This window comes from Ranitomeya variabilis, chromosome 6 (assembly GCF_051348905.1).
Source record: "Ranitomeya variabilis isolate aRanVar5 chromosome 6, aRanVar5.hap1, whole genome shotgun sequence".
NCBI classification, from domain to species: Eukaryota; Metazoa; Chordata; class Amphibia; order Anura; family Dendrobatidae; genus Ranitomeya; species Ranitomeya variabilis.
In genome coordinates this window covers 441998258-442013402 of record NC_135237.1, presented here as the reverse complement: position 1 = coordinate 442013402, position 15145 = coordinate 441998258, and the positions used below count along the sequence as shown (strand labels likewise).

The 15145-nt window shown below is 39.6% G+C and overlaps 1 protein-coding gene across 1 annotated transcript in view; it reads left to right on the top strand.

Moving 5' to 3' along the window:
* Positions 1-15145, top strand: part of CCDC178 (coiled-coil domain containing 178) — a 732453-nt gene that overhangs the window by 238294 nt on the left and 479014 nt on the right. Inside the window, exons 16-17 of the mRNA XM_077270423.1 lie at positions 4034-4179; positions 8638-8797. Of these exons, the coding sequence (XP_077126538.1) occupies positions 4034-4179; positions 8638-8797 (306 nt within the window). The remainder of the gene's footprint in view (positions 1-4033; positions 4180-8637; positions 8798-15145) is intronic.

Genomic DNA, 15145 nt, shown 5'->3' with positions numbered 1-15145 from the left:
TACGGAGACTTGATTACACACAGGTGGATTATATTTATCATCATTAGGCATTTAGTACAACATTGGATCATTCAGAGATCCACAATGAACTTCTGGAGTGAGTTTGCTGCACCGAAAGTAAAGGGGCTGAATAATATTGCACGCCCCACTTTTCAGTTTTTGAATTCCCACAAAAATTTAAAATAACCAATAAATTTCGTTCAACTTCACAATTGTGTTCCACTTGTTGTTGATACTTCAGCAAAAATTTACATTTGGTATCTTTATGTTTGAAGCATGATATGTGGGAAAAGGTTGAAAAGTTCAAGGCACTGTATGTAAGGAGATTTGTAATATTGGTGAAGGTGCCCTCATCTAATAATCTACATGCCTCAGTGCCAACCTGAGCTTTCTGGGAGATATAATTGATTTGCCATCACAGTGCTGGGGAATGCCCATCTCTAATATAAAGTGCAAAGGTCAAACTTTAGCACATTATATTTGACTCTCATGAGTAGCCTGCCATTTCTAGTCAGTTGCCTTGGATGTATATCGTAGTTTTCCTTCTCTTGCTTGACGTAGTCTATTAGGTCCATAGCCTTAAGAGAGGGTAAAATAAAAAGCAAAATTGATATTGGGGTCACTGGAGAGACTGCGTTTCTGTTCACTTGCCAAACTAGTGAGGATTGCTTCAGGGCTTTAGGAAAACGACAGAGAAAATCAATAAAGAAAGAAAAAGATTTCACATATAATTGAAATTGCTTGCTTATTACACTTTTGCTCAGCAGATGGCACCTTCTTGTAAATGATGGGTAATCTCAGTCAGTCTATTAGTTACAAGATTGTATCAGCTGCAAGACAGAATTATTTGTAACATCTTCAGACGACGCTATTAATGTGTCAGTAACATACAAGAAACCGTTCTCATATTGAAGCCATTCGGATTAATTCCATAAAGCAGTATTTTGAAATCCAGATCATAACTGCCTGTCATTAGCTTGTTTTAGGTAGAACATCACAGTAAATGCCAAGTCTTAGTACTGGAAATACAAATCCAGAAAAAAATGTATTTCCTAAAGTTATATGGTGCCGCATATTAACTTTACATAGCAATCTATAATCCTCAATCAGTGCCAATTAAAGATGTTTTCAGACTAGATGAAATGTTCGGCAAACAGTGTAGCTTGGCGAATCGTAACAATGTGTAGTGTACACACTGCTAGGATTCAGCTCCTCTTGAGGTTCGACCGGTTGTTACCAGTGATGGGTGAGTATGCTCGTTACTCGAGATTTCCCGAGCATGCTCGGGTGTTCTCTGAGTATATGGGAGTGCTCGGAGATTTAGTTTGTGTCCCCGCAGCTGCATGATTTGCGGCTGCTAGACAGCCTGAATACAGGTGGGGATTCCCTAACAAACAGGCAATCCTTGCATGTGTTCAGACTGGCTAGCAGCCGCAAATCATGCGGCTGCCGCGACACCAACTAAATCTCCGAGCACGCCCATATACTCGGAGAACACCCGAGCATGCTCGGGAAATCTCGAGTGACGAGCATACTCGTTCATCACTCATTGTTACGTGACAACAAGCATGTGATTTGTAAACCTGTTATCACATGCTGACTAGCCTGTTTTCCTTCTTCATTCAATGTTCAGCTCTTTTTGCTAGATCATTGAGAGAAACAGAAAGAAAAGATAATTGGCACATGATGATAAGTGCGAAAATTTCTATAAGGCTATGTTCCCACAATGAGCTTTTGGTGAGTTTTTTTATGCTGTGTATTCAAAAAAAAAATGCAAGTAACCTAGTTTACTTAATGATGCAGAAAAACATCAAAAACTCACCAAAAGCTCATTGTGGGAAGGTAGACTAACTGGAAAGCTACACTGTTAGTCAAAAAATTGATCTGTTCTGGAAAACACGTTTAAGGTGATATTGTCTACTATATAAAGTGGCTTGTAAAAATGTGGGCACCCATGGTCAAAATTACTGTTCCTCTGAACAGTTAAGCTAGTTGAAGATGAAATGATCTCTAAAAGGCCTAAAGTTAAAGATGAAATATGTCCTTCGTATTTTAGGCCCAAAAAAAGCGTTTTTTTTAATTACAAAAAGGAAAATGGACCAGTGCAAAAGTTTGGGCACCCTGCATGGTTAGTACCAAGTAGCACCCCCTTTTGCAAGTATCACAGCTTTTAAATGCTTTTTGTAGCCAGACAAGAGTCTTTTAATTCTTGTTTGAGGGATTTTCATTCATTCTTCCTTGGAAAAGATTCCTGGGTCATCTTGCTTGCACTGCTATTTTGGGGTCTAACCAGAGATATTCAATGATGTTCAGATCAGGGGACTGTGAGGGCCATTGTAAAACCTTCAGCTTGTGCCTTTTGAGGTAGTCTATTGTAGATTTTGAGGTGTGTTTTGGATCATTATCCAATTGTAGAAGCCATCCTCTTTTTAACTTCAGCTTTTATACAGGTTGTTTGTTTGTATCAAGAATTTGTTGAAATTTCATTTAATCCATTCTTCCCTCTACATGGGAAATGTTACTTATGTCATTGGCTGCAGCACAACCCCAAAGCATGATTGATTCACCCCCATGATTAATGTTTGATGAGATATTCTTTTCCTGAAATTCTGTGGCCCTTTTTCTCCACACATACATTGATCATTGTGGCAAAAAAAGTGATATTTTAACTTCATCAGTTGACAGGACTTGTTTCCAAAATGTGCCAGGCTTGTTTAGATGTTCTTTTGCATACTTTGGAAGCTGAATTTTATCATGATGGCGAAGGAGAGGTTTTCTTCTGATGACTCTTCTATGAAGGTCATATTTGTGCAGATGTCTCTGAACAGTAGAACAATGTACCACAACTCCAAAGTCTGCTAAATCTTTCTGAAGGTCTTTTGTAGTCAAGCGGGGGTTCTGATTTGCCTCTCTTACAATCCTACAAGCGGCTCTCACTGAAATTTAGCTTGGTCTTCCAGACCGTATCTTAAACTTGCTTAACTGTTCACAATAACATTAATTTTGACCAGGGGTGCCCAAACTTTTACATTCCACTGAAATAAAGCAGCATAAAATAAAAAAAATATATATATTTTTTTAAATTTAACAATTACTTTAATAAAAGAGAAAAATGTCAAATATGTTGTTGGAGAATAAAAAGGGAGGGACCAGGGAGTAATTTGCTTGATATATTGCCAGTATAAGTAATCCAGCCTCTCGTAATATTGCCATTAACAGTGCATGTATGAGTCAGGATTGTGCTTTTCTCCTCATGCATGAGGTTTTTTTTTTTTTCATTTCTTGATGTCACTCATTAAGGTGATTCATAACAATAATTTTAAAGAAGCATTCCCACTAAGTTTTTAATTCATTAAATGTGTGTATATGCATGTAATGCAGTATGAGTGTATTAATATACTCACCTACCGCCGCTCCCTCCTGTAATGCAGTATGAGAGTATTAATATACTCGCCTACCGCCGCTCCCTCCCGTGTCCAGGACCGTTCTGCTCCTTTCTCAGTGACATCACCGCTCTACAGACTGTCCGGTTCACGCTGCACTCTGCATGAACTGGAAGTGGCTTCTACAATGTGAATCTAAGGAAACTCAAAACAAGACTTCATAGGTTTTCATTGTAAAAGACACTTCTGCTTAGAGCAGAAAGTGAGACAACTAGTCGCAATAGCGGTGATGTCACTCAGAAGAGGAGAAGAATGGCGCTGGAGAGAGCAGAGGTAAATGAGTATATTAATACACTCACACTACATTTACATGCATATATACACATAGACACATTTAATGAATAAGAAACTTAGTGGGTGTGCTTCTTTAAGGGGATCATAAGGTTAGTCATGTTCCTCAGTAAAGCTGTAGGGTATACTCATACCTAGTAATACAATGTAAATTAATTAGAGATTAGAAAACCCCATTCACATGTATTAGCAAAAAAATCCACAAATCTTCTAGAGATCCAAATGACAATGTTCTCACAGAATGTCTCATACACATTCCTGGATAGGAGTAAATGGTTTCCCTGATTTAATTCTTTCAGTTGAAAATATCTGTGGTTTCCGGACAATTAAAGAATGCTATTGATCGTACAGAAAACTTTCAGAAATCAACTCAAGATCTCATACAGTATGGAAATGTAATTGAAAAAGTCATACAATCAACAGTGAATGTAATTGCCACCTTACAGTAAGTGATCTGTGTTTTATCTCCTACATAAGAATATATTTTATGCATGACTTTTTCAATATTTGTCTAAGAAGTGGTGAAAATTACAAACTTTTTTTCAGTCCTGTTTTCATTCAAGCTAAGACTTACCCTCTACTTCCTCGAGAAGAATTCTTGCTTGCACGGCGAATGATGAAAGTTCTCCTTTAAAGACACAGTTGCTGGTGGTATAGATTAAAGAGAAGACTTTCCTTTGTTTAAAAAAAAAAATAGCGACACCACAATTAATGCATTTAATAATAAGAATTTTATTTCTATAGCGCCAACATATTCTGCAGCACTTTACAATTAAACTGGGACATATACAAAGACATTTCATAGTAACACATAGTACACCAGTTATAGGAGGAGAGGAGAGAGGGTCCTGCTCGCAAGCTTACAATCTATAAGGAAGTAGGGGGGACCCAATAGGTAGAAAGTGTTTGTTATGTGTGGTCCTGCCATTATTATAATAAATAGGGCATTTCAAATAAGCTGCATGATCCGGTCACCGGCCAGGATCTGTCTAAGTGCAGTTACCACGTGCTATTCGATGCATGGAGGACGTGGAGGCAGATGAATAGGAAGGAGCAGATGCTGACCAAAAATTAGAAATAAGTATTAGTAACATGAAAGAGTTAGATCAATGAAGTGAGGTGATAGGCCTGTTTAACCCCTTTCTGCCAGCTGACGGAATAGTACGTCAGCTGGCAGAACCCCCGCTTTGAGGTGGGCTCCGGCGGTGAGCCCACCTCAAAGCCGCGACATGTCAGCTGTTTTGTACAGCTGACATGTGCGCGCAATGAGCGTGTGCGGAATCGCGATCCGCTCGCGCCCATTAACTAGTTAAATGCCGCCGTCAAACGCTGACAGCGGCATTTAACTAGCGCTCCCGGCCGCGCGGCTGGAAGTGCTCACCCCGCTGACCCCCGTCACATGATCGGAGTCATCGGTGCATTGCCATAACAACCAGAGGTCTCCTTGAGACCTCTATGGTTGTTGATGGCCGATTGCTTTGAGCGCCACCCTGTGGTCGGCGTTCAAAGCAACCCTGCATTTCTGCTACATAGAGGTGATCTGTGCTTCACCTCTATGTAGCAGAGGCGATTGAGTTGTGCCAGCTTCTAGCCTCCTATGGAGGCTATTGAAGCATGCCAAAATAAAATAAAAAGTGTTCAAAAATATATAAAAAAATATATATAAAAGTTCAAATCACCCCCCTTTCGCCCCAATCAAAATAAAACAATAAAAAAAATTTAAAACCTAAACATATTTGGTATTGCCGCATTCAGAATCGCCCGATCTATCAAACAAAGGATTAACCTGATCGCTAAATGGCATTAAAATGCAATAACGGGCGATCCAAAGAACATATCTGCAGCAAAATGGTGCCATTAAAAACGCCAGCTCGGCACGCAAAAAATAAGCCCACACCCGACCCCAGATCATGAAAAATGGAGAAGCTATGGGTATCGGAAAATGACGCAATTTTTTATTTTTTTTAAGCAAACTTTGGAAATTTTTTTACCACTTAGATAAAAGAGAACCTAGACATGTTTGTTGTCTATGAACTCGTAATGACCTGGAGAATCGTAATGGCAGGTCAGTTTTAGCATTTGGTGAACCTATTAAAAAAGCCAAACAAAAAACAAGTGTGAGATTGCACTTTTTTCATCGCACTTGGAATTTTTTTCCCGTTTTCTGTTACACGGCATGGTAAAACCAATGATATCGTTCAAAAGTACATCTCGTCCCGCAAAAAATAAGCCCTCACATGGCCATATTGACGGAAAAATAAAAAGTTATGTCTCTGGGAAGGAGGGGAGCGAAAAACGAAAACGAAAAAAGCTCTGGGGTGAAGGGGTTAAAGAGATGCGTTTTTAACCCCTTAACAACCAGTGACATATATTTACATCATTGCCCGTGTTCCTGCATTTCTTGCAGGCTGCACCGCTGATCCCACATCAGCATCAAGTGCCTCTAACAGCCACGTGTGTTAACCAGTTAAATACCACTATCAATCACTGACAGTGGCATTTAAAATGCGCCTGCCGGAAGCACGTCACCAGTCCCATCCATCGATGCCCATGTGTTGAGATTGTGGGACGCTGATGGGTTGTCATGGCAGCTGGGGGTCTGCAGAACACAAAAAAAGTGAAGAAAAGCATTTTAAAAAATATAAAAAAATACAAAAAAACACAAAAGAGGAAATCACCCCCTTTTGCCCCATTAAAAATAAAACAAATAAAATAAAACAGATATTTGGTATTGCTGTGTTCAGAAATGTCCAATCTATCAAAATATAAAGTAAATTAATCTGATCAGTAAACAGCGTAATGAGAAAAAAATCAAAATGCCAGAATAAATTTTTTTCGGTTGTGGCAACATTGCAATAAAATGCAATAAGAGGCATTCAAAACATCATATGTACCCCAAAATGGTATAAAAAAAGCATCAGATCAAGCTGCAAAAAATAAGCTCTCACCCAGCCCTAGATCCCAAAAATTGTAATTGCTTCAGGTCTTGTAAAATGGCGACAAATGCGAATTTTTTCATACAAATTTCAATTTTTGTTTTTCTCTACATAAATAAAAAAGAACCTATACATATTTGGTATCTGCATACTCATATTGACATGGAAAATCATATTGCTAGGTTAGTTTTACCATATAGTGAACGTGGGAAATAAAAAAAAAAAACCAAAACAATTTTGGAACTGCACTTTTTTGTCAAATTTCGCTGTACTTGGAATTTTTTTTTTCTTTAGTACACTGTATGGAAAAATCAGTGGTGTCATTCAAAAGTACAACTCGTCCCGCAAAAAAAAAAACATTATGGCTTTGGGAAGAAGGGGAGGATAAAAGGAAAACAAAAATCGGAAAATTGTCTAGGGGTGAAGAGGTTAATGCACATTAAAAAATATGGGGGCTATGTATTTGTATGATCATCTGGAGTAGTGCATTCCAGAAAACTGGCGCTGCACAAGTGAAGTTTTTGAGACGGTGGTGCGAGGTTCAAGATTTAGCTCAATCTTATAGGCACATTAGCTAGATGGATACAATACACTATTGGTATGCTTTGTGGTGGTTGTGGGATATTCCTTGTGGTATCAAATAGTAAAAGTTTCTGAAATAAATTTTGGACAGTCTTTTTCCCACAATTATAACAATTATAACTCTGGCAGGTGTTAGGTTCACTGAGACCACAGATCAGTGTTTCCTTCACACCGAATCCTAGAGGAGTGGAAGTCTATATGCCTGGCCATACCCCTGAGAACCCCACTCCTGTCCTCCACTCCTTTACTCCCATTCAGTGCACTATATTACATTACTGAACCTACCAGCATACATTACAGGCCTCAGGGCAGCTGATCTTTCTCTATACATTTGACATAACATTTTCTCCAAGGTGACATCTGGCACAGCTGCGCCTACTCCCAAATATAGGTTGATAGCTGAAGTCGCTCACAACCCACCCTTCCTTGGCTACCCTCCATGCTGACCTATCTCACAGCCTCCAGCAGGCTCCAGTATGCAATATCTAGAGAAGTCCCTTGTCATTGACCCTGGTTTCCAGCCCACTGCTTCTGTCACATGTTGAGGCCACTCTGGCCTCAAGTCCACCATTATGCAACCAATGGACAAGCCCAGGCATAACAATTACATGGCCAATCTCAGATGTTCCAGGCACCGTATGCAGCCTGTCTAACCTCCACTACTTGGCAGCAAACCACTACTTTTCATCAGCTGCCGTTTTAAGTGTTGTGATGCAGTGTTACAGTGCACCTCTGTGTCAGGCTTTTCTGGGGCCTGTACTAGGGCCGTTATTTGACAGCTAAAAAATATCCTCTTTGTTGCCAGCAGTCAGAACAGGACATGGCAATGTATTGCAGCTCTCCAGACCTCAAGATGTGCAGTCATTGTGTGGTATGCCATCTCATAAACTCAGTATAAAATTTCATTCAGACATCAGTTTTTTCACAAGTGAAAAAAGCTGACTGTGTTTCATCAGGGATTTTCATTCAAGTTTCGTCAGAGTTTAATCTGTTTTTCTTGATGGGGAAAAAAGTTTCTCCTATCAATCTGTAAAAAAAGCAGACAGCACATTGATGGCATCCGATTGCTGTCCAATGTTGTCCTGGACCCATTGACATGTTTTGCCGATTTTGATTCGACACTCGTGATTTTGCATGGACCACTCGATCCAAGTAAAAAATCAGACATGTGAACGGTCACATAGACTATCATGGGTATGATGAAACCTGAAGTGTGAACGAGGCCTAACACCCATCCCTTACATGAAGACTTAACTTTTCTATGTTCCACGACTTGCTTTTAACCAATGAGCCTTGTGACTGGATAATGAGATAAAGAAGGTTCTGCTGAATGGAAACTTTATTTTTATGAAATACTTATGGAATTACATTTCCCTTTCAAAAAGGCAGAACTATAATCTACTAGAGCTGAAGCTAAAGGATCTAGAGGATACATCTGGACATCTGACACAAGAAATAGAGATGTACACACAACGCATGAAGACAGAGGATGAGGATAATAATTTGCAGCTGCAGAGAAGACGGAAGATGCAGAAAGAAAGTTCAGTAAGTTGCAGAATATTATAAGTTAAAGCCTCCTTCAGGCTACCCTTGGTACGGCTGGTTAATATTTGTATTTGTGCAGGAATTATCTGACAGACAGGAGAGAATGTGCAACAAGTTTCTAAAAAAATTCAGATTCACCAGAATCCAAGTTTTTTTTGCAACTTGATTTGTATAAAGAGGTGGTCCAATACATTGTATAATTCTCCCACTAAATTAAACCTTTTAAATAAGTATTTTTGTAAGTACCTCCTGCTGTCATATGTGCCTTTGAGTGATGCTATCGCTGCTCGCTCAGTGCGCATAACGTGGCCCCGACTGCAGCCGTCGCTGACATCCGCTGATGTCACGTAAAGTTCCAGAATCCCTTGATTCACCGAGGTGTAACCCAATCGCATGCCCCCCCGATTGACTAGGTTGTGGTCGCATGTCACAGCCCAGTATCCAGCACGTGCTTGTGGCCAATGAAAGCAGAGGAGGGAGAGACAGCTTTAAGTTGTGCCATGATGTTTTATAAATTTATTAAAAGGTTTTGAGCATCGTTATTTTTTCTAATGTTAGCATATTTGTATGATAATTGTTTACACCTCAGTGTTTATACATTTCTGTTATCTAGATCTGCACTTATGTTTTATAGGTTACTTTATTGGGAGGTTTAAGTTGTTTAAACTGTACCTATTTATTCAGAAATTTCAGTCACTTTAGGTCGCAATAGACATGTATCAGCTAAAGTGCCCTTCGTCAGTCACTGGCCTTTTTTTAACCCTGTGCACACCTCTTTAAAAATGCATATCGTCTCTGCTGCAGTACACATGTATCAGAATCAATGCCGTCCATCCATCATTACTTTTTTTACCATTTTGTACAACTCTTACAAAAATGCATATCGTTTCTGTCCAAAATTCAATGTAAGTTCTGTAAATCATATGGCTACAGCAATCTGTAGATGGATAATGAGTCTGACTGCAGAGTTTGTAGTCAGGGAGGGTGGGCAGCAGCGTGAGTTTTAAACAAATGCACAACCTAAATGACTTTATCTGCTGTAACCTCTTTTAGTAATACAAATATATTTGGGAATGACATTGCGATAAATAAAAACGAATAAATGAAACGTACAGCGTCAAAACAAATGGTGAATAGGGAAGGTTGATCCCTTTTTTTTGTGGTCAAAACAACAAGGGTTGTACGTTGAAATCTGCTTTGCAGAATTGGATGCTTTTGATTTACCATCATATGGCCATGCACATGTTAACCTACTGCAATTTATTCATAATTACGCCTTCTATTTATTTTCTGACCATGCAATTTAAATGAGGTGGAACTCTTATTTTATTGCTGTTATTTTCCATCCTCTTTATGCTCTTATTTCCATTCTCTCTGTGCTATTATTTAGTCTTTATTTTGTTAATAATATGCACGACACAAGTTAGCTTTGAATTTTGACAGTGAACAATAATTTTAATTTTTATATTAAAGCAAAATATGGCAGTATTATATATTAGTAAAATATTTAGGATAGGGCAATTCAGAGATCCAAATGGATAGACTGAGTCATGTGACAGTCATAGTTACGGTATATAAAAGCTTTTAGCTTAGCTCCGTACTGTTATTTTTCACGTAATAGCAAATACAGAAAAGTTCTAAAATGTTGCAATAGTTGAATATTATTGTAATGATACGATTATCTGTGTTACTCTGAATGCTCCTATTTTATAGTATACCCAGGCTAAATGCTACTCTTGTATATGGAAATGGATAATTTTAGAACAATAACTAATATTAGTGGTTAGTAAAAACAATAAAGCACCAGGGGCACAATCCAGGGTGATTATAAAAGATTAATCGGCTTTTTCATTTATAGCACTGCAAAGATATAAATTTCACCTGTTTGTAATAATAACATATCGAAAGGTCACATCTCCGAGTTTGTAACTTGCACGTGCAGACTCACTTGTGACTCAACAGGTGGCAGGATGGCGTCAGATCCCAAAATGGCGATTATTCAAGAGAATGCATTTTGTCTTTTAGAGTATGTGATGTTACCAACAATTTAAGGACACAGGATGCTTGTGTAAACATAAAAGCAGTGGACAGGCACGTAGTCCACAGAAATATACACATCACGCAAGTTCTGAATTTGGCATTCCTCAGCCGATTTTTCGGTGGATTCTGCGACGACGACTGCACCAGAAACCATATTGCATACAGTTATTGCAACATTTATGGACAGCTGACCCCAGCATGTGATAAGAAGTCTATGCACTTTTTCAGGCAGCATTGGAAGATGACAAATTTGCTTCCTGTCTAGAGTTCAGTGATTTGGTAACCTTCCAGTTAAGTGGAAAGGTGAACCGTAACAATGTCTGAATATGGGGAACGGAAAATCCCAATGCCACTTTGAAAATTGAAAGAGATTCTCTGAAAGTAAATGTTTTCTGTGCAATCTCGAAAACAAAGGTGTATGGGCCATTTTTTCTGCTGAAAAGACTGTGACGGGTACATCATACCTCAATATGGTACAATAATGGTTGTTTCCGCAACTCACAGTTGATTCCAGAAACTTTATTTTTCAATATGACCGAGCTCCACCCCACTAGCACTCAGAGTTGCATTGCTACCTCAAAGAGGAACTCCCAAACCGGTGGATTGGGCGCTGTAGTAGTGTTGAATTGACACTCTTCAGATGCTCCCCCAGGTCTCCCAATATGACAGTGTGTTACTTCTTTTGGGGGTATGTCAAAGACATTGTTTACATGCCGCCTTTGCCAGCAACACTAGATGAGCTTCCGGACCACATTGCCACCACTCTAATGACCATCAACGAGTACATGGAGCGCCCCCAGATGCAGGGCCGTGGGGTACTCAGTACCGGGCCTCTCGGTCTCAGTTCTGTGGTCGTCACGGTGGCTAGACCCGGTCCGTGAGCCTGCTAAGGGGCATCCAATGAAAGGTGTAGGTAGTAGTGCGTGATGCAGTTCGCGGTGAATAACGAGGACACAAGGTTGCAGTCTCTTTACCTCTTTACTGAAGGCTTCAGGGTCCGCAATCCGGAGCACTGTTAACAGGGCTGGCTGAGACCGGCCGGTCCGAAGGCACATCCAGAGTTCCCTTTGCAGGTGGAAATCAGTGTCTACCTTCTAGCGCCTGTGTGTTGTAGTACTTCCCTGCTGAGCACCACGGGATAGTCCTCACAACTGTTGTGTATATCTCTGTTCTTTCTCTCTCTCTGTCCTCCAGATGATATGGGTAGGACGCACCCGTATGACGGGGTAGGCCTGGAGCTATTTTATAGGGACCCTAGGGATGCCCCTCTCCCACAGTTGCCTCCGTTGTCTTCGTTAGGTGTAATGGTGAGACGGCCAACCTATGGTTAACTGTCCGGCCGTGGTTTAAAGTAATGCGTGGAGTCTCTTACTTTCTCGGCGTTCCGGCCACCGGCTACGCGCCTCAGAAGGATGTTGCTGATCTTGAGGCATGACCCCTTCTGGTATTATCTCCTTTTTGCTGTATTTCCGTTCCTCACTCTCCACAATAAGCCTCGCTTCTTGTCCTTTTCTAGGACTCTGCCGGGATCCCACCCCTGACAGGTCCTCTCTCTAGCTCTTCCCAGCTACTTTCTCCCTGGCTTCCTGTCCAACGCCCAGTTTTACCAGAGCGTGAGGAGTGGCCTACTAGATAGAACCACCCCCCCTGGTGGCCGGAGTGTGAAGTGTGTGTGTGTGATACCTGGTCAGGTGAACTCCTTTGGTGCCATCAGACGTAACATCACTCCCCTTAGTGGCAGAGCAACATTACTGCAACGACCAGGACTCTGGGGCGCTGCATACATACTTTAGTATGGATAGAACTGGATTACCTCATAGATGTGTATCATGTGAGAAAAGGAGGACACGTCGAGCATTTGTAAGCATTATGTGCTATTTAAGTTCCTTATCATGTTCATGTAATACATTTTGAAATATACCTCTTTGAAACCTGATGAATCTTTTGTAATCGCCCTCTATATACAGTATAATACAGTGACGTTGAAAATGTGCTTGATCCTACCTGCCCATATTCTTTATTTTATATAGAATGTACACAGCGGGTGATGAATACAACTCCCATCATTGTTGCTTGGTCGTGCTGATCTTAGGGAGACCCAACGACAATGATGAGAGCTGCCTTCAGCAGCCGGTGCCTGGAAACAGCACAAACTGTACCGCTTCTTCCCAGGCGCCGGTATGGATGTCATCAATGTGCACATGTGCGGCACACATGGTCCTTGTGAAAAACCTGACATGCGAGCACCACCATTGACCACAATGGGTGTGCATGTGTCCGAATTTACAGCCATTAAAAAACAGACCTCATACGGACACATAAAACGGATGTGTGAAGGGGTCCCAACAACCACTAAAAAGATCTGGCCCATAAAGAAAAACCATATAATGTTTATGTAGATAGAATTGCAGATATGTTTAATGAATGGTATATCAATGATTATATACAAGAAAATGTGAATCTCTATGTCATTGGCTACATACAGCTATAGTAACTACATAGTGCTCAAACCACTCAATAAAAAAGCACATGAAATCAAAGAGCACAACAAGGAAAATAGAAAAGATGCAAATTCTGCTCAAGATGATCAAGCATGAATGTGAAGAGATTTCTTTCTTCTTTCATTGTGCATTTGGGATCATTAGTGAGTCCTCAGACTGCAGGATGGTGGCGGACTTGGGGAGAAAGCAAATTCAAAGAGAACCCAGCAGTTTCAAGAAATGTCTTCAACGGCAACAGTTTAGCAAAAAGTAAAACACAACTTACTATATAAGCAATTTTTAGTATTATTTTTTATTTTAAAAATTATTTTTCTTTTATTTTAGGCAACTTTTGGGTCCCGGAATTTGGTAGGAGAAACAGTATTTTTGTTAGTGCTCATGTATATAGTAAAGGCATAGACCCTGATCTAGTATGATAGGACATGAAGTCCCTATATATCAGTATTACGTGCCATATAGTACCTGTTACATGAGGTGCAGTGTGCCATGAGTTTTCTACGGTCTAGATTAATAAGGAATACAATATACATTTGGTCCTATATATAAATGTCCTGTGGAATATAGTCTGTTGGTCAATCTTAAAAAGCTACACATTTTTAATATACATCCATTCACTTTTGATAAGAACTGTAAGTTGAGGCATCAGGATCCTGTGAAAGTTGCAGAGGACAAAAATTTGGTGGGTTAAATCTATAAAGAAAAGCCATCATCCAAAAATACCTATTAATTCAGGTTTTTGCGTTAAAATTTATATTTTTTTCATTTTGGCTGTCTATTTTATTTTATTTTTACATTCCATAATCTGTATTAAAAATAAAAAACACAGAAATCTTTCAATTTTCACACTGGTTTTTTTTAGACTCTTCTTCGTTTTGTTTCGGGAAGCATCACATGTGCATAGTCATAATGGTCAGAGGCAGAAATGACTGCCGTAATAAGGCGTTAAGGTATGAGACAGACATTTTAATACCATTCACATAGAACATCTAAAGAAAAGAACCCAGTCAAACAAATCTTTATAGTGACAGACACCTGCTTTATGCTATGGTTTAGTCACTGACTTGGAGCTGAGGATTTGTTAAGAAGTGGGGAGGAGGAGTTCTAAAGAAGAATAGAAAGATGCTGAAAGTTATATTTATTGTACAAGCTTTTTATATAAATCGATCTCTAAAGTTAGTGTCATTTTTCCATCACTCTCTAAATCTGACTGCATATTCATGCTGTGTGAACCATGGGCAGCATGAATCAAAGTTCTTATTACAGCCATGCATTTTTTACTCCAAAACTCCATGGATCTTCAGAGAAAACATACTTTGAAAAGCCGTCCGTTGACTTTGTGTTTCATATGATTATCTCAAGAGGCATACATGCTTATACACATATATACATATACTGTGATTAAGCACACTTCCATTAATGAATACATAAGCTCCACTATTGATCCACATGAAAACATCATGAGGTTCATAGGCAACATTTTTTAAAATGAAAAAGCGCATAAGCCATCCAGCCATGGTGACCTCATGAATGGACCCTACATCTTTTAATTTACCACTCCATGTGCCAACCTGGCCTCAAATAAACTGGGAAAGAGATAGGATCCAGCTTAGCTATAAATAAAACCTGTCTGGGAAGGATAAGGCCATGTGCACACGTTCAGGATTTTTAGCGTTTTTTTCGCGTTTTTTCGCTATAAAAACGTGATAAAAACGCGAAAAAAACGCTAACATATGCCTCCTATTATTTACAGGGTATTCCGCATTTTTTGTGCAAATGTTGCGATTTTTTCCGCGAAAAAATCGCATAG